This window comes from Pavona decussata, unplaced genomic scaffold, assembly GCF_977016875.1.
Source record: "Pavona decussata unplaced genomic scaffold, jaPavDecu1.1 SCAFFOLD_67, whole genome shotgun sequence".
Classification (NCBI taxonomy): Eukaryota; Metazoa; Cnidaria; class Anthozoa; order Scleractinia; family Agariciidae; genus Pavona; species Pavona decussata.
Window position 1 is genome coordinate 4,058,129 of NW_028145486.1, and position 20,512 is coordinate 4,078,640.

At 39.3% G+C, this 20,512-nt stretch overlaps 1 protein-coding gene and 1 pseudogene across 2 annotated transcripts in view; both read right to left on the reverse strand.

Annotated features, from left to right (window-relative positions):
• Positions 1–549: 549 nt before the first annotated feature.
• LOC146478173 (putative skeletal organic matrix protein 7) lies at positions 550–19,209 on the reverse strand. The gene is made up of 8 exons (XM_085112917.1): positions 18,941–19,209; positions 14,965–15,229; positions 12,902–13,205; positions 12,091–12,311; positions 11,250–11,537; positions 2,575–2,623; positions 2,006–2,226; positions 550–1,119 (listed from the first exon to the last, which is right to left on the reverse strand). The coding sequence occupies exons 1-8, from the start codon at positions 19,140–19,142 to the stop codon at positions 828–830; spliced, it is 1,842 nt and encodes a 613-aa protein (XP_084969043.1). The 5' UTR covers positions 19,143–19,209; the 3' UTR covers positions 550–827.
• Positions 550–20,512, reverse strand: part of LOC146478172 (putative skeletal organic matrix protein 7) — a 117,549-nt pseudogene continuing 97,586 nt past the window's right edge. Inside the window, exon 6 of the transcript XR_014865263.1 lies at positions 550–763. The product of XR_014865263.1 is annotated as a putative skeletal organic matrix protein 7 (transcript). The remainder of the gene's footprint in view (positions 764–20,512) is intronic.

The following is a 20,512-nucleotide window of genomic DNA, read 5'->3' on the forward strand; positions in this document are numbered from 1 at the left end:
AGCGCTAGCACCTATTGCCTATTTCAAGCGGAATTTAGTTCGCCCCATTTTTTCCAAAGCTATCCGCAAGGTACCCAATAGTCAATTTTTGCGGATATTAAGCGTCTAAGAAATTCAGATCTAGCTATGAAGAAAATCGAAAGTTTACTTAGCAAGATCTCACCTTAAAAATTTCGTTTAACTCTGGAAACTAATTCCTTTCGTTTACGAGGGAAAAAGAGCAAATATGTTGTTATAAAATTCGGGAAAAGGTCAGCTAACACTCTTGGAAAGCCGACAACAGTTAGTAAATTCGGACAAGATTCCGTTCCCAAAAACTTTCTGCAACCTAAATTTTCAGCTTAAGCATCGGAAGAGATGTTTTAAAAAAGGGCACAAAACGATCTGGAAACACAGGAGATAACATTTTAATGATCTCCTTGGGTGCCCCTGTACAAGATACACACCCAAGGCATGCATCAGCGGTTTTTCCAATCTTCCAACATGCTCTCACAGGCATGCATAAACTGAGTCTACACACAAACTGAGTCAATTGATTCATGACAAAGATTAATGATGGACGACGGCATCTTTATTGAAATCAAAAGTATAACTCTTGCTACAGTGACTATAAAGTCGGTTAACTTTGCCTCTTAGTTTAAGAATAACATACTTCATTTAATGCTTAAGCTACTATACGGCGTGCATGTTTAATTTTACCCACAGACCTTAACCGAAGCCGACTGCCAAAGCCAAGGTTTAGTTTACATGTTGCGCTTTAAAACTAATGATTATTTGCTATTAAGTTAAGCTATTTGTCGTCGTTTAAGCGGTACGTGACAACCCCTTCACAAGATCTTGAAATCTCTGAAGTAAATCACGTTCTTGTAACCATTGGCAACCAAAACACCACCACGTCGTTTGATTGGATAACGCGGATTGAATGACGTCACCAAGTTGCCTTTCAAGTACACCCTCACTTCCCCTGCAGGGGTAGCAGTTGAGACTGTCACCTTTACGTTGAACCATTCTGCTCCCCTTGGGGGACCGGCTGGGCAGGTAGCTGACTTAGCTCCGTCAAATTTGGGTTGGCCTTTGTAAACGTAACCCGTTTGAAAGCAATGGGGGACCGAATGAGGCCTGAGAAATAAAGAAAGAAATGGAATATATATGAATGAGAATGATGAATTATTCAGCGAGTGAAAAAGAAATCCGAGTGCTCCTATCAAGTGTCAAACCTATAATTTTCCTATTACTAGTTCGGATACTCTATCACTAAGCTACAGGAGACTCGTGGGAGCTAAAACAAACATTGATTTAGCCATCACGAGTCTCCGACCTGTAGCTCAGTGATAGAGCATCCGAACTAGTAATCGGAAGGTCTTACGTTCGACTCCTGATAAGAGCACTCGGATTTCCTTTTCCCAAGTATGCCTTTGTCACTCACTAAATAATACATCATTCTCAGAGAACGAAATGTTTATTCTTTTAACCCAGACTCAAGTGCCACACCCAAAAGGCGACCATAGGACCAACGATATCTGTTGAAAGTTATAACAGCTTACTGGCTAGTGTATCATGAATATATGAAGAGATTGATCCTGTTGTTAAATGGTAAATGGAAAATGAAATTACCTTAGGGCGACCATAAAATCTAAAAGTTATTATAAACACTATCTTGTCCTGGTACAGAGGTCACTGGTTCCACTCATGTTGCGAGAACTCGGATTTTCTTTTTCCGGGTATGCCTGTGTCACTGACAGGAAAACTCCGAATGTAACTATATGATTTGTATTAAGGGTTCTGAAGGGGTTTGGAGGGCTAAATCCCATTTCCCAACAGAAATTTTGCCCAAATCCAGCTTCCACTGAGCTCAAATTATTACATCTATAATTCCCAGCAAATTTAATGATAAAATCCCATTTCCAGCCTATCAATTCCCCTATACATTCTACAAAAAAAAAAAAAAGAAAATTCATCCACGTTTCCTTTCCAGTGTTAAAATATTTAAGACTTCTTTTCAAACCTGAAATAGACGAAATCATAGTTGTCTTGATCTTCCGCGTTAAAGAACACTCCCAGATGTCCGAAGTTGACTCCATCGCGTCCAATGAAGTTATACAAATCAACTGAGAGCACATAACTTGTGCTTGTGTCATCGTTTAAGAACGCAACCTGACAGAAGGCATCCTGTGGCCATCTTCCATGGTCGGCATCCATTTTGACATAACCTGGGAGCTCAACCACCTACACAGAAAAAAATATATACAGGTCTGCAGGGATTCACTCTTTTTATGGCATTAAAATATATTTCCAAAGCAACTTATAGAGAACGTAGTTTTCCTTGTTTTATGAACAAGCGACACATTTGTTCTTCTTTATCATTGCATGAGGTAATGTAATGTGAAATGTCTTGGTATTTTCAATTGGAACATTGTATTTTATATTAGTGATTCATCACAACCTCGCCAGAAGGGACGCTTGAATACAATTGAAAGGCTTTACAGTATGGTGTCGCTGTTAAAAAAAACAGCTGTTATTTGGGAGCTAAATCGAATCATTATGATACACATTTCGAACAAGTCATGACGTTACCTGCTTGCACCTCTTGCTGACGGAGATTTGAGGGGCAATTTGGAACTTCCTGAAGAGGATCACGTTTTGGTAACCATGGAAAGTAAATACGCCTCCCCGAGCTCTCAGAGCAAAATGGGACGTGATAGTCGCCACCAGGACTCCACTGCGATAAATCTGCGCGGTTTGACCGTGGACTGTAACTGAGACTGGGAACCAGACACCGCCTTTCGGGGGACCATTGGGGCAGGCTTTACTCTCAACAAAGTGCAAATTTCCACCGGCCATGTATCCGGTCTGATAACAGCTGGGTGCATTGTGGGGTCTAAACAGTTTCAATAGACACACGAGTTAAAGTTAGCCACACTAAGCATGGAACTACCGACCTAGCAATTTATATGTTTTTAATATCAGAATGTGAGCTGGACAAGCAACTCAATCAATTACATTTTATCTCGATCAGTCGTTTTTCAAGTTCGGTAATGAAAATGGAGGCAATTAATTATTAATCCGTTATTAATCCGTTAGTCTGTTAACATAAGTTGTTAATATAAGTCGATACAAAAACAACTGAACAGACGAGATCGTGGGCTCTTTCTTATCTTCCATTGCTGTAGGAGTTCATAACGTACGAATTGGAATCTGTTCGCTAAATGCGTTTATATCAGAAGTAGTATATTTTTCCTTTGGGCTATCAAAACACTGACCGAGTGCAAATGAAGTTTTTTTTTTCTTCTCACTATCGTTCAAGTTTGGCTTTCTTCAATGGCACTCGTACAATTCTCTTTCTCCTATCTCTTCCTTTATTGTATATTCTCTGAAGATGCGTGATCATCTTTCAAAGAGCCGTCTTGAATACGAAATTCGGCCTCAGTCCTTCTCAGAATAGAAAAACTCATTACCCTGGGCCCAGAGTCTCAGTCAAATTTCCAAGGGTTAGGATGGCAAGAGAGTGTAAATGTCCCACGTATGCCCCAGCCACCCCTCCCCTCTTCCTCGGGCTTGACTTAAATAGTTGCATATTGGTCATTCAATCAATAAATGAATCCATTCAGCTATTAATTAATCATTCATTAAATCTAATTAATCAGTTAATGAATCAGCTCGAAAACGACAAGGGGAAAATGGCAAATGTACCTGAAGTAAACAAAATCGAAGTTGTTTTCGTCAATAGCGTTGAACAGTAATCCAAGATGTCCGCTGTTTACTCCCAGCCATCCAGCCTGGTTGAGGAGCTCTGCTGACACAGTATACGCCTGCGATTCATCAATGGGCTGAGCAACCGTGCGACACATTAATCGTTTGTTTGAGCCGAGTGCATCCATTTTGTAATGGTTGTCTGTGATGGACTTTACCAGGCTCGTGCATTGTGCTACAGCGGTGACAGAGAACTTGCTGGGGTCTTTTAAAGAGAAATTAATGAGACAGAATTAACTTTTGTATAACCTTTCTGAGAATGAATAGAGGATAATGGAGGATTCGAAGTAAACGTTAGCGACATGGCAAAAGGTTAGAAGTTAACGGTTAATCGTTAGAATAAGGGCTACAAAGTGAGATCATGGCTACAGGTTCGGTAATGTTAAAGTTTAATAAACGTTTTCGTTTACGTATACACACATCAGCGATCACCGAGGTCCCTAAAACTGATTCAACATCGAGCACGTGTAGACATTTTCCTTCTCTTAAAATGCAGGTTTGAAACAAACTAGTAAATACCTAAGAAAAGAATTTCTTTTTTCTAGCTGTTGCACTATCGTTCCTTTGTATTCAAACTATTCACAAAGACAGTTGTTTTTCACTTTCTTCTGCTCCTCTAAGGCGGGGAAAATGTATTTCAGTGGGGTCGACATATTATACCAAACTTGGCCAAAGTCGTTTTGGTGATTGTTGCTTGGATAACCAAGACGATATGAAATTGATTAATTTTTTTTTCTTTGGGGGGGGGGGGGGGATTCCATTCATTAAGCCCCTTCTCCCCCTTTCGTACCACCCCTATTGGTCTGATTAGGGTTAAAGATATCACCGTAAGTTAAATGCCGCGTAAAGTATGTGAAGTGACTGTTAAAATTCCCGTGATCTACTAAGAAGCCATGACACTTTTCTATCATTATTATCCGTGAAATCAAACCCCTTTGATTTTTTTTTAATTTGTCATGAAGTGTGAGTTCTGTAGCTGCCATTTACCCCCGTTTGAATTACGGCAGCCTGTGAGGAGTTAAATGTTTTAATTTACCGTAAAACAGACTTTTGACAACTAGAGAGAAAAAAACTTGTCACTACCACCTGTCACTGTCTTTCCAAAATGATTTAATGGAACCACTAAAAAACAAAGTCGATCAACAACAAAAATTACGAAAAACTATTGACTTTCCATAAGTCAATTCTGTCAGCCTGGATAATTATGTCTTCAAATTATTTTGCAATCAGGCTGTTTGTATACCGAGAAAGTTAAATATTTAATATGGTAGTTATCTAAGATTTTAAACTTTCAGCTTTCCTTATCTCTGAGTTAGAATGATGTCTAATTAGGAATTTGATCTCCCGCACACAGCTTTGCATGCCTAAATGAATCAGTTATTTGTGATAGAGGGTAAGGGTGTGTTGATTGCGAGAAAAAGAATCAGGTTCCTCATTTGAGCTTTGAATCTTTGGAACAATAGATCACCATCGTGCGAAAATTCCGAGATATGCAGTAAAATCACGACATCACGAGCCCAGTATTAGCCAAATGTTGGCGTACGCAGTAAAGATACTCATTTCAGAGTTCATACTTTAGAGTATAGATCCTTTAAAAGAGGTGTGTTCTTTAGCTCTCCTTCTCTGTCAGCAAATCCAGAACGATGAATGAAAATCTGATGAAAAATGGGTAAAGTCTTAACCCCAACGACACGAGTTTGCCTTCCGTTTCCAAGTTCTAGCGGAGCAAACTGTGCCTGGCTGTTGACATCAAATCGGTGTAATTTAGAAGGTTGTGCAACCGACGAAGGTATTCATAAAATCTAAGACTAATATCTGTGAATAAATCCTTCTTGAACGCGAGGCTGATTACTTCCGGGGGGATTAGTGCCATCTGCATCACGCTTGAAACATTGTTTTTGCCATATAGTCTATTTAGTATTCCATTGAGAACAAAGAAAAATTAAATTTGAACTTAAATTTTGTTATCTCAGGAAAGTTGTTGAGAACACTTTTAATTTATCGTCCTCTTAAGTTCTTAAAGTGATTCAGTGTCTTTGGATAGTTCTATACAGAAGCTTATGCGCACAAAAAATTGCTCAATTTTACCAATCTCACGAAAGACACGATTAATACTTTTCGCTTTGAGAATCTAGCCTTAAGATTTGAGGCAATGATTACTGTAAACGACGTTACCTTCAGTGCAGCGACCACCACCAATTACTCCGTGGACAATCACCGCCAAAAAGGTGCACACGACAAAGTAGACGAAGTGTTGCATGTTCTCCGCGTAAAAGATCTGTTTCCGAGCGAATGACCAGTTTAGTGATCTGAGAGTCCGACACGACTTTTAATCCCCAGATCCAGTTGACAGTGATGTCAGACTCGTTTGTTTTATGCTCCAATCAGATACCAGCTTAGGATCTGATTTGACGAAAGGCGCTGAGACGTCTCTTTTCTTGGAAGCGATTTGTTCCGTGTTCGACCTAATTAATATATAATATAAAGTGGGAAACTGCGTACCTTTGTTACAACATCCATTTTTTCTTGCTTTCGTACCAGAAAAATTTGCGGTTTTTTCTTTTTTGGCTTGAAAATATCAGTTTAATGTTACAAATCCACTAAAGCAATAACGCTTAGCTCACATGAAACTCTTAGCTTGTTGCTCCATCACTTGATGTCAAACAATCTACCAGCCTATCAGGTAGTTATATTTTTGCTGTCCAATTCTCTTGAATCCCAGGTAATGCACCTGAGATATACTTGCCGGAGTAGTTGTCTAAGGCCTATCTGCTTTATCATTTTCGTGGCACTCAATATTCTGAGCCGACCTCTGTAGTCCCTAAAAGTCACTTATGCAATCTATGTGCTCATTAGTCCTCATTAGTGAGGGTCAAGCCGGTGGCAAACATGCCTAGGTACTGATACGTCATAGTTTTTTATTAAAAGTTTCCCGGAGAAACAAGAAAACTATGTCTTGTGGATCCTGACTAACTAAGAACCCACGATCATGCAGTCTGTGACGTGGGCACGCTTTCCCCCCTTTTTTACCTTTGCTAGGGCCTCCTCAAAGGTTGGAATTGAACAAAAAAACTTAAACATTTCATTGACTTACCTAGCTATTTGAATTTCCCTTCCCCTCTGCATACACAGGCTGAGGGGACTAGGGTGATGTACACTTTATTAATAATGAACACATGGAGTACGTGAGTGCCAGGCACACTGGCGAAGAAAATAGGCCTTAGACAACTTTTTTTGAGACAGTATATCTCAGGTGCATTACCTCGGATTCAAGAGAATTGGACAGCGAAAATATAACTGCCTGATAGACTGATAGATCGTTTGACATCAAGTGATCCGTAGAGCAACAAGCTATAAAGAGTTGGAAGCTGAGCGTGATGACAGTATGTGGTGTTTTAAACTGATATTTTTAAGCCAGAAAATGAAATACGTCGTTTTCAGTAATCATTGGCTCTCTCGCTTAATCGTCAAAGCGAAAACTACGGTCGGTGTTAATCGTGTCCGTTTCGTGAGATTGTTTTTGTGCACAGGAGAAGACTTTTGTAGAACTGTTCAAAGGCACTGAATCACTTAATTAATGAACTTAAGACGACGATAAAGTGTTCTCAACAACTTTCCTGAGCTAACAAAATTTAAGTTCAAATTTAATTTTTCTTTGTTCAGTCTAAAGGGAATACTAAATAGACTATATGGCAAAAACAATGAGCGTCACAGATTTAAAAGAGCGTGATCGGATGAATCAGGTGATGCAGATGGCGCTAATCCCACGGGAAGTATCAGCTTCACGTTTAACACACGTTCCTGTTTAGGTCCGCGTCAGAGTCCGCGTTTAGGGATATTCAAGTGTAAGGTGAACGTTAAAACAAAACAAAAAAAGGATTGTGCACGGTCGCAGCCTTTCCAACATAAAATGCAGCACCATTGTAATTAACTTTGAGCATGGAAAGGTTTCACAACCAGTCCCTCAATAAACTATGATGCCAACAGCCTAGCCGGACGCAGTTTGCTCGGCAAGACTCCTTGGAAACAAAACGCAAACTCGTTGGGGCTAAGACTTCAGCCATTTTTCTTCAGATTTTTCATGGCCTTCAAACTCCCAATGATAAATTACAAACCAGGTATTAAAATCGAGGGTAAGAAAAACAAATAAATAAAAAGACTCAGTTGAACAAATAAGTAAAAAATTATACAGGAAGAATATGGAGGATTGATTCCTTGATTTGCTGACACAGAAGGAGGGTTACAGAACACACCTCTGAAAACGAATATTTTTACTGCGTACGCCAGCCAACATTTGGCAAAAAGGCTCGTGAGATCGTGATTTTCCTGCCTATTACGGGATTCTCACGCGATGGTGATCTATTGTGCTGAAAATTTAAAGTTCAAATGAGGAACCTAAGCCTTTTTCTCGTAATCAACTCACCCTTACCCTCTATCACAAATAACTGACTCATTTAGGCATGTTAAACTCTGCGGGAAAGATCAAATTCCTAATTAGACATCATTCTAATTCAGAGATTTACAGAGACCCAAGGAAAGCTGAAAAAATAAATCTCAGTTAACTACCATAAAAAGTATTTAACTTTCTCGGTATACAAACAGCTTGATTGCATAAATTTATGACATAATTATCCAAGCTGACAGAATTGACTTTAAGGAAAGTCAATAGTTTGTGTTAACTTTTGTTGTTGATCGACTTTGTTTTTTTTAGTGGTTCCTTAAAATCATTTTGGAAACACTGACAGGTGGTAGTGACAAGTCTTTTTCTCTCTAATTGTTAAACGCCTGTTTTACGGAAAATACAAACTTTTAACGCCGCGCAAGGCTTGGTCAACTGTCTACCATACTTCAAACGGGGGTCATTGACTCATTGGCAGCTACAGAACTCACACTTCATGACAAATTTTGAGCACATGCGGTATTGTTTGAACGTGCTGTAAGACTTTATATGGCTAATAAAGTATTGTGAAGAATTATAAGGCGTTTAAATTTCCCAACGGCTGCCTGTAGCCCAATACCGCTTGCATTCAAAGGTCATCGTCCCACTAGTAATAAATCATTTCAAGCATTCCTGTGACGCTAGCTTGGGTTGCCTGTGATTCAGCTATGAACAAAGGACAGGTCTGCACGCAGACTAAGACAACCCGTATAGCTGGTATATGAAACAAGGCGTCACTGTCTTGCACTAAGTGCTTTAAAAGAACACTTGAAGATGAATGCTCCTGCTTTTTCCAGCCAAAACATATGAATATTTTCATGTTATATCAGTTGAGTTTGTTGTCGTTGCTGTTCAATTTTATATAGCCATATTATAGAAAATAAACTCGTTGCGTTTAGTTTGCGTGGTTTCTCATCTTCATATATTCATATGTTATTACTTAGCTATAGCGATAACTTGTTTATAGAATACTCGACAGTGAAATAAAGAGGCCTGTTGGCAGCCTTGAGTCGAGCGGGTATAGAACGGAGTAGTAAAGCAGTGAAATCTCTGACTTTTAACAAGTTTAGTAACAGCTGACACAAAACGCTGTGTTACACAAGGCTTGTTATTACATCTTACAACTACAGAAATGCTTCAGATTTAAATACAATCTCTCGAATAACTGTCCTTTCTCTTTAGAGCAGTGCTACCTCAATGTGTTGGCTTCTCAGTCTTACAGTCATTTTGTTTACACTGCAGGACATCATAAACAGTGGGCATAGCACTGGGTTCACCCTCCATTATTATTACAAATTTGTTGGCACTTGCCCAATCTTTCTATGCATTTCTGGTCATTAACCTCATTTCTGCCTTTACAAATACCACAACTATATGTCTTGATGCCATCATGCTTAGGTCCGGTAAAAGAACCAAATCAAAATATTCTGGTAAGAGTTAAGCTGGCATCAGTCTGCACATTCATTTAAGAGTAAAAAGGTTTGGTGAACAAAGGTGTAACTTTCGAAGGTTGCACAACCGACGAGGGGATACATAGGGTCAGTTATTTAAACAAAGTCTAACTTAGGCCGTGGCTTAAGACAATCATTGGTTCTCCAAATCTGTTGATAAGTGTTTTATTTTAAGAACGAACAACTAACGATACGATATTTAGTTGAAGAAAAACAAAAGAGCAGTTGATTGGACAAGTAGGGAACATAATAACATTCAACACAAAAAAGATTTGGTTATCAAAGAGCTATCTGAATGGGTCGTATGAACTCTTTCAAAGAATGATGTATTGTATCCATATTCGTCTCGCAATCGAGGATCTGCGGTGATGACTTTGCGAATTTGTTTATATTTAAATAGAAGTCAGAAATAAAGACAAAAATACTGGCGTCTGGCGAAGTATACTGGAAGTCAGTGAATATCATAAAGTCCAAACTACTCTTAAATTTATTCTGTACCAAGTCTGAAATGCCAAGAAATGCAATCAATAGATGGATAGTTGTAAAGTTTTGCAAAACAAAACCTTTAACAAGATTTCCTCATGCTAACAAACATAAATTTATTATATCCCTTTTGATTAAATGGAAGAAAAATAACTTTTACCCGAAAATAGGTTTTTCAATTCAAAACTTTCACACAAGTTTTAGCCTTGATACACATGGCTAAATGCCAAAACAGAATTAAAACTTTCTCGTCATTTTGCTTCGAAACATCCAGCGCTAGCACCTATTGCCTATTTCAAGCGGAATTTAGTTCGCCCCATTTTTTCCAAAGCTATCCGCAAGGTACCCAATGGTCCATTTCTGTGGATATTAAGCGCCTAAGAAATTCAGATCTAGTTATGAAGAAAATCGAAAGTTTACTTAGCATGATCTCAGCTTAAAAATTTCGTTTCACTCTGGAAACTAATTCCTTTCGTTTACGAAGGAAAAGGAGCAAATATATTGTTCTAAAATTCGGAAAAAGGTCAGCTAACACTCTCGGAAAGCCGACAACAGCTGGTAAATTCGGACAAGAATCAGTTCCCAAAAACTTTCTGCAACCTAATTTTTCAGCTTAAGCATCGAAAGAGATCAAACTGCCAGCAGCTTACACACTGATATGTTTTAAAAAAGGGCACAAAACGATCTGGAAACACAGGAGATAACATTTTAATGACCTCCTTGGGTGCCCCTGTACAAGATACACACCCAAGGCATGCACAAGCGGTTTTTCCAATCTTCCAACATGCTCTCACAGGCATGCATAAACTGAGTCTACACACAAACTGAGTCAATTGATTCATGACAAAGATTAATGGTGGACAACGGCATCTTTATTGAAATCAAAAGTATAACTCTTGCTACAGTGACTATAAAGTCGGTTTGCCTCTTAGTTTAAGAATAACATATTTCATTTAAGGCTTAAGCTACTATACGGCGTGCATGTTTAATTTTACCCACAGACCTTAACCGAAGCCGACTACCAAGGCCAAGGTTTAGTTTACATGTTGCGCTTTAAAACTAATGATTATTTGCCATTAAGTTAAGCTATTTGTCGTTGTTTAAGCGGTACGTGACGACCCCTTCACAAGGTCTTGAAATCTCTGAAGTAAATCACGTTCTTGTAACCATTGGCAACCAAAACACCACCACGTCGTTTGATTGGATAACGCGGATTGAATGACGTCACCAAGTTGCCTTTCAAGTACACCCTCACTTCCCCTGCAGGGGTAGCAGTTGAGACTGTCACCTTTACGTTGAACCATTCTGCTCCCCTTGGGGGACCGGCCGGGCAGGTAGCTGACTTAGCTCCGTCAAATTTGGGTTGGCCTTTGTAAACGTAACCCGTTTGAAAGCATCCGCTGGCTGAGTGAAGCCTTTAAAATAAAAATAGCAACAGCGATATCTGTTGAAAGTTAAACTGACAGCTTACTGGTTAGGTGTGCGAGTCTATCGTAAATTCATGAAGAGGTTGCTCTGTTGGTGAATGATGACCTAAGGGTGACCATAAAAGCTGGAGGCTATTTTAATAGCTGAAAAGCAGTATCTTGTCCTAGTACAGAACGTTAGGCCTTACAAAAAGAGGTCATTGGTTCCAATCAGGTTGCGGGAACTCTTATTTTATTTTTCCGAGTTTGCCTGCTTCACTGTAACTCGGATGATTTGCACTCGTCGGAAGAAAATCCAAAAAGGGGCCGGGAGGGGAAGGGGGGGGGGGGGGGGCGGTTCAAATACCATTTCCCACCCCAAATTTTGCTCATATCTCAGCTTCCAGCACAAATTATGCCTCACATTTCATTCCCGGTTCATAAATTTAATAATCAAATTCCATTCCCAACACATCAAATCCCTTCAACACTCTAAAAAAGGAAACGTTATCCACCTTTCTTTTCACCACCATTTAAAAAAAATTAAGACTTCATTACAAACCTGAAATAGACGAAATCATAGTTGTCTTCATCTTCCGCGTTAAAGAACACTCCCGGATGTCCGTAGTTGACTCCATCGTGTCCAATGAAGTTATACAAATCAACCGAGAGCACATAACTTGTACTTGTGTCATCATTTAAGAACGCAACCTGACAGAAGGCATCCTGTGGCCATCTTCCATGGTCGGCATCCATTTTGACATAACCTGGGAGCTCAACCACCTACACAGAAAAACACGATAACTGATCGTTTGTCTCACGTTTCGACTGCTATACTGCTGGTCTTCATTGCCTGATGAATTAAAAAGACCAGCAGTATAGCGGTCGAAACGTCGCGATCCACATCTATGTGCCTCAATCGGGAGACAAACGATTAACTCAGCTATCATTTCAAACCACGATGACGAACACTTTTCATTATAGTAACGAGAAAAACATATATATATAGGTCTGCAGGGATTCACTCTTTTTATGGCATTAAATTACATTTCAAAAGCAAGTTATAGTGAACGCAGTTTTCCTCCATGTTCCTTGTTTTATGAACAAGCGACACATTTGACCTTCTCTATCATTGCATGAGGTATAGTAACGTTAAACGCCTTGGTACTTTCAATTGGAACATTAGTGATTCGCCACAACCTCGCCAGAAGGGACGCTTGAATACAATTGAAAGGCTTTACAGTATGGTGTCGCTGTTAAAAAAAAAAAACAACAACAACAACAACAACAACAACAACAAAAAAAACAGTTCATCTTTGGGAGCGGTAAATCGAATCATTATGATACACATTTCGAACAAGTCATGACGTTACCTGCTTGCACCTCTTGCTGACGGAAATTTGAGGGGCAATTTGGAACTTCCTGAAGAGGATCACGTTTTGGTAACCATGGAAAGTGAATACGCCTCCTCGAGCTCTCAGAGCAAAATGGGACGTGATAGTCGCCACCAGGACTCCACTGTGATAAATCTGCGCGGTTTGACCGTGGACTGTAACTGACACTGGGAACCAGACACCGCCTTTCGGGGGACCATTGGGGCAGGCTTTACTCTCAACAAAGTGAAAACTTCCATCGGCCATGTATCCGGTCTGATAACAACTGGGTGCACTGTGGGGCCTAAACAGTTTCAATAGACACACGAGTTAAAGTTAGCCACACTAAGCATGGAGCTACCGACCTAGCAATTTATGTGTTGAATATCAGAATGTCAGCTTGACGAGCAACTCAATCAATTACGTTTTATCTCGATCAGTCGTTTTTTCAAGTTCGGTTATGGAAATGGAGGCAATCAATCATTAATCGGTCAGTCTGTCTGTCAGCCAGCTGGTCATCAGTCATTCATTGGGTGATCGTTCAGTCAGTCAGTCAGTCAGTCAGTCAGTCAGTCGTTCAAGCTATCGTCACTCTGTCAGTCAGCCGTTCAATCAGGCTACCGTCAGTTCTGTCAGTCAGCTGGTTATCAGTTACTCCTTTGGTCATTAATCAGTCAGCCAGGCGATCGTCGGTCAGTCAGCCGGTCAGTCAGGCGATCATCAATCTGTCAGTCAGCCGGTCATCATTAAGTCAGTTTAATACTCAACTGCGGTCATCGTTCAATGACTCAACCGACGGTCTTCACTCAGTCATTCAGCTGCCCATCGGTCAGTCAGTCGTCAGCCAGTTAGGAATACTTCCGACAGTTAGACACCCGGTCATCTTATCAGCTACATATCTAGTCTGTCAGTGAATTAATCGACCTATCAATGGAGGGGGGGGGGGGGGGGGTGGAATGAGACATTTGAGTTGCACAACAAGTCTTGGGTAATGGGCTCCTGGTCTTGGTCAAAATGAGCCAACCTGGGTCCTGTAATATCAGTAAAAAGAGGATGAAGTTCACCGATCCTGGGACGGCTAGCACTCTGAACAGTGAGGTAATGTTACTAATCCAAAAGCAACAATAACCTTTAAAAAGAGATGTCTCTTAATGACATGCCATTAACATTTTGACAACATTTGGTATTTTGTCAAATACTTGTGAATTGTTCGTGGCTAGTCTGACGCGGTGTTTCGTCTCGGCCAAGAGACGTGATGCTCAACGAGTTTGCCTACAAATTCTAAAGGTCTCTGAAGAGTCTCTTGGCCGAGACGAAACGCCGCGTCAGACTAGCCACGAACAATTCACAAGTATTTGACAATTTTTCAATTCTTTATTGTATAAATTTGGTATTTTAAGGTTTTTGTAACCGAAATGAACTCATGCTACCTTCGGTCTGACATTCGTATAATAATCAATATCAGCAGAGTTAACATTATTGTCGATCCAGAAACAACTAAACAATTATCAGACGAGATCATGGACTCTTTCTTATCTTCATTTGCTGTAGGAGTTCATGATTGGAATCCGTCTGCTAAGTGCGTTTATATCAAAAGTGGTATATTAGTCCTTTGGGCTATCAGAACACTGACCGAGTGCAAATGAAGGTTTTTTTTCTTATTATCGTTTCAAATTTGGCTCTCTTCAACGGCACTCGGACAATTATCTTTCTCCTCTCTCTTCCTTTATTGTATATTCTCTAAAGATGAGTGATCATCTTTCAAAGAGCCGTATTGATATACGAAATTCGGCCTCAGTCCTTCTCAGAAAAGAAAAACACATTACCCTGGGCCCAGATTTTCAGTCAAATTCCCAAGGATTAGAATGGCAAGAGAGTGTAAATGTCCCACGTATGCCCCAGCCACTCCTCCCCGCTTCCTCGGGTTTGAGACCTTAATAGTTGCATATTGGACATTGTATCAATAAATTAATCCATTCAGCTATTAATCAATCATATATAAAATCTAACTAATCAATTAATGAATCAGTTTAGAAAGGACAAGGGGAAAATGGCAAATGTACCTGAAGTAAACAAAATCGAAGTTGTTTTCATCAACAGCGTTGAACAGTAATCCAAGATGTCCGCTGTTTACTCCCTGCCATCCCGCTTGGTTTAAGAGCTCCGCTGACACAGTATACGCCTGCGATTCATCAATGGGCTGAGCAACCGTGCGACACATTAGTCGAGTGTTTGAGCCGAGAGCATCCATTTTGTAGTGGTTGTCTGTGATGGACTTTACCAGGCTCGTGCATTGTGCTACAGCGGTGACAGAGAAGTTGCTGCCGTCTTTTAAAGAGAAATTAATGAGAAAAACTAAGATTTTTATATAACACTTTCTGAGTATGAATAGAGGATAATGGAGGATTCGAAGTAAACGTTAGCGATGTGGCAAAAGGTTAGAAGTTAACGGTTAATTAGAATAAGGGCTACAAAGTGAGATCAGGGCTACAGGTTCGGTAATGTTAAAGTTTAATAAACGTTTTCGTTTACACACATCAGCGATCACCGAGGTCCTCAAAACTGATTCAACATCGAGCGCGTGTAGACATTTTCCTTTTCTTAGAACGCACATATGAAACAAACTAGTAAATACCTCAGAAAAGAGTTTCCTCTTTCTGATTATTGCGCTATCGTTCTTTGTATTCAAACTATTCAAAAAGACGGGGTTTTTATTTATTTATTTTTATTATTATTATTATTATTATTATTATTATTATTATTATTATTATTATTATTATTATTATTATTATTTTATTTTTTACTTTCTCCTGCTTCACTTAGACAGGGAAAATTTCGTTGTGGGTCAACATGTTATACCAAACTTAGGCGCAGTCCTGTTTCTGATTGTTGCTTGGATATGCATGAAGATTTGAAATCGTTTAATATTTTTTCTCGGGGATGGGGGGGGGGAATTCCATCCATTCAGCGCCTTCTCCCCCTTTCCTACCACCCCTATTGGTCTGATTAGGGTTAAAGAGGTCACCGTACGTTAAATGTCGCGTTAAGTGTGTGACTGTTAAAATTCCTGGGATCTACTAAGAAGCCATGACACTTCTTTCATGATTATTATCCGTGAAATCAAACTTAGTTTTTTTATTTGGGCATGAAGTGTGAGTTCTGTAGAACTCACACTTGAGTTTGAATTACGGCACATCATCTTGGCCAAGCCAACAGGTGTTTGACAATTAGAAAGAAAAAAGTGGTCGCTACCACTCCCAGTGTTTCCAAATTGATTTTAAGGAATCAGTAAATCGACAACAAAAGTTAAGACAAACTATTGACTTTCCTAAGTCAATTCTGTCAGCATGGGTAATTTTGTCTTCAAATTATCTTGCAATCAGGCTGACCGAGAAAGTTAATTTGTTTTTTATGGTAGTTATCTGAGATTTTTATAGTTTCAGCTTCCCTTGCGTCTCTGTAAATCTCTAAAGAAGAATGATGTCTAATTAGGAATTCAGTGATCTTCCGCGCAGAGCTTTATATGACGACTTTATTTGTGATATTGGGCAAGAGAGTGTTGAGTGCGAGAAGAAGTCTTAGGTTTCTCATTTGAACTTTGAATCTTCAGAACAATAGATCACCATCGTGTGAGAAACCCGAGATATGCAGAAAAATCACGATACCACGAGCCTTTTAGCCAAATGTTGGCGTACGCAGTAAAAATACTCATTTTCATACTTGGCGTAGATCCTTTAAAAGAGGTGTGTTCTTTAGCTCTCCTTCTCTTTCAAAAAACTCAGAACGATCAAGGAATCAATCCGCCTCCATCCCCATCTTCTGCCTGTGCAGAAGACTAATATCTGTGAACAAGAGAGGATGAAGGTAAGAGAGGTAATCCTCCATATAGGCCCTCTTTCCATCGTAATCCCTCTTAAGTTATTTTTAGATCTCCCGCGAGATCCAGTGTCCCAAGAGTCTTAGGTGATAGCCAATCATATATCCTGAATTTTACCCGCGTTGACAGCTGAGCCGATTCCCACGCAATGTTACGCGTCTTTCGCGAATTGATCTTAAAACAAATGGCGGAACATGCTTACAGGAAGCGGTGCCTGTATATGTTTTGTGTTTAAAGTGGCTGTATTTGGACAACGCACATTGGAAAAGAATCGCTCCGGCATGATTTGTTTTAAAGCCCAGCTGTGCGGAAATTATGCAAGAATATTACAAATACAAACATCTAAACCTACTGTAGGCACGAATTTTGATATTTTTATCGCAGTGAGTACTAGATCCCTTCAGTCATTCAAATCTACGTTCTATTTACTTTCTAATCACGTATGTAGCTAAGAGATTCGTTGGAAGAAACGCGAGAAACAAATCTTTTTTCATGCAAGAGTGTTACATTTAGCTGTCGAACTTATGTCATAATATGTAGTCCCGTCGAAACATTGAAACCCGCGATTGAACAGACGAGTATAAACATCACCTCCGGCTCGAATTTTGATATTTTTATCTCAGTGAGTTCAAAATCCCTTCAGTCATTCAAATCTACGTTCTATTTACTTTCTAATCACGTATGTAGCTAAGAGATTCGTTGGAAGAAACGCGAGAAACAAATCTTTTTTCATGCAAGAGTGTTACATTTAGCTGTCGAAACATTGAAACCCGCGATTGAACAGACGAGTATAAACATCACCTCCGGCTCGAATTTGGAAATTTTTATCTCAGTGAGTTCAAAATCCCTTTGGTCCTTGAAATCTACATTCCATTAGCTTTGTAATTGCGCATGTAGTTAAGAGATTCGTTGGAAGAAACGCGAGAAACAAATCTTTTTTCATGCAAGAGTGTTACATTTTAATAGCTGTCGAAACATTGAAAGCCGCGATTGAACAGACGAGTATAAACATACCAACCGCCGGCACAAATTTTAATATTTTATCGCAGTGAGTACAAAATTTCTTCAGTCATGGAAATCTACGTCCTATTTACTTTTAATAATCACGTATGTAGTTAAGAGATTCGTTGAAAGAAACGCGAGAAACAAATTTTTTTCTCACGCAAGAGTGTTACATTTAGCTGTCAAAACATTGAAAGCCGCGATTGAACAGACGAGTGCAAACATCAGAACCTCCGCACGAATTTTAGTATTTTTATCTCACTGAGTTCAAATCCGGCTTTGGTCATTGAAATCTACATTCCATTAGCTTTCTAATCACGCATGTAGCCAAGAGATTCTTTAAAAGAAAGGCGAGAAACAAATCGTAGCTTTATTTTTGCAAGAGTGTTACATTATATTTGAATTGAAGCCGCGATTGAACAGATGAGCATAAACATCACGACCGCGGCACGAAAAATCTTGATATTTTTGTCACAGTGAGTTTAAAGTCTCTTCGGACATTCAAATCTACATTCTATTAGCTTTCAAATCACGTATATTACTAAGAGATTCGTTGCAAGTAACGCGAGAAACAATTTCTTTTATGGAAGTGTACGATTATGATTAGCCGTTGTAAAATTAATGACGGTGAAAGACACGTAACGCGCGAGGTAACATAATCCGCGAAAAATTCGATACCCTCTAAAAATAACTTTAGAGGGATTATGATGGGGATAGGGCCTATATGAGCGATTACCTCTCTTACCTTCATCCTCTCTTGCTGTGAATAAATCCTTCTTGAACGCGAAACTGATACTTCCGGTGGGATGAGCGCCGTCTGCATCACCTGATACATCTGATCACCCTTGCTCTCTTAACTTAATCTGTGCCGCACATTTGTTTTTGCCATATGGTCTATTTAGTATTCCTTTGCGAACAAAGAAAAGTTAAATTTAAACTTAAATTTTGTTAGCTCAGGAAAGGCGTTGAGAACAATTACTCTTTTATCGTCCTCTTAAGTTCTTAAAGTGATTCAGTGTCTTTGAATAGTTCTACAGAAGTCTTCTGCGCACAACAAATTGTTCAATTTTACCAATCTCGCGAAAGACACGATTAACACCGACAGTAGTTTTCGCTTTGAGAATCAAGCCTTACTGAAGATTCGACATTACGTACGTTACCTTCAGTGCAGCGACCACCACCAAGAATTGCACTGTGTGCTTTCACTTTCTTCTCCAACCGAGCCTGTCTTTGTCGGATGTTATCCAGCACTCCACAAACGCTCCTAAGCGTACACTGTTGCTGGCTTGACACATTACCTATGACTCCGTGAACAATCACCACCAAAAAGGTGCACACGACAAAGTAGACGAAGTGTTGCATGTTCTCCGCGCACAAGATCTGTTTCCGAGCGAATGACCAGTTTAGTGATCCGACACGCCTTTTAATCCCCAGATGACAGTGATATCAGACTCCTTTTTTTCTATGCTCCAATCAGATACCAGCTCAGGTTCTGATATGATGAAAGGCGCTGAGACGTCTCCTTTCTTGGAAGCGATTTGTTCCGTGTTCGACCTAAAGTACGGAACTACGTACTTTGTTACAACATCCGTTTTGTTTTGTTTTTGTAGATTTCGTACCAGAAGGTTTTGACATTTTTTTCCGGCTTGAAAATATCAGTTTAATGTTACAAATCCACTAATGCAATAACGCTTAATGAAGAGCAATGATCTTTTCTTTTTCTCCAACAACGATTTTAGACCAAATGATGTTGATCTCAGCTTACTTTCTCAGTGTTAAGTAGGTGATGACGAGTTAACCAAGCCAAAGACGTCGTTTAATAATAATAATAATAATAATAATAATAATAATAATAACAATAACAATAACAATAACAATAACAATAACAATAACAATAACAATAACAATAACAATAATAATAATAAATGGAATGATAACTTTATTATTTACAAGGATAAAATCTACTAGATACAGTTCAGGGGGATTCTATTAAAACCTGAGTGATGTTACAGTTTGCTGTCATAAATTTGTAAAATATCAACATCTTATATATAATAATAATAATAATAATAATAATAATAATAATAATAATAATAATAATAATAATAATAACAACAATAATAATTGCGTCGACGAAGGAGACGCTTCCTAATCGAGTCGTCCCAATACTGTCCATCATGCCCAGCGCTCGTATTCCTTAGCGCAAAAAATCGAGAAAATATGTCGGTGCAAAATCGCACCGTCACAATAGCATAATGAATATGACAGTCCATCATGCCCAGCGCGTTTCGTACCCAGTGCCTACCGCTGTAAATGTTCCTGAGCGCGAGTAATGGAGAAAAGAAGTTGTATATCGAATAGGATTGATATAAAAATAGATATAATAATGTTTTGAAAAAAAAAAAACACACATACACACACACGCGCGCGCGCGCGCGTTTCGGGTATATAACCCTTTCTCAGTGTGGAGAAAACCGCTTTTCGTACTTAGAACCTACCTCTGTGCACTTGCATGTTATTAAGCGCGAGAAATCGAGAAAAGAGGTTGTGTATCAGATGTGATTGTTATAAAAATAAATATCAAAATATTAAAAAACATAGACGTTTTTTCAGTGTGGTCATGTCATGCATCTCCGAGGAACTTTTCTTTCACCGTTCATTATAAAAACGTCACAATAGCATCTTGACGTCCCGCGCGCGTTTCGTACCGTTCCTCGTGGTTTCGCTGCGAA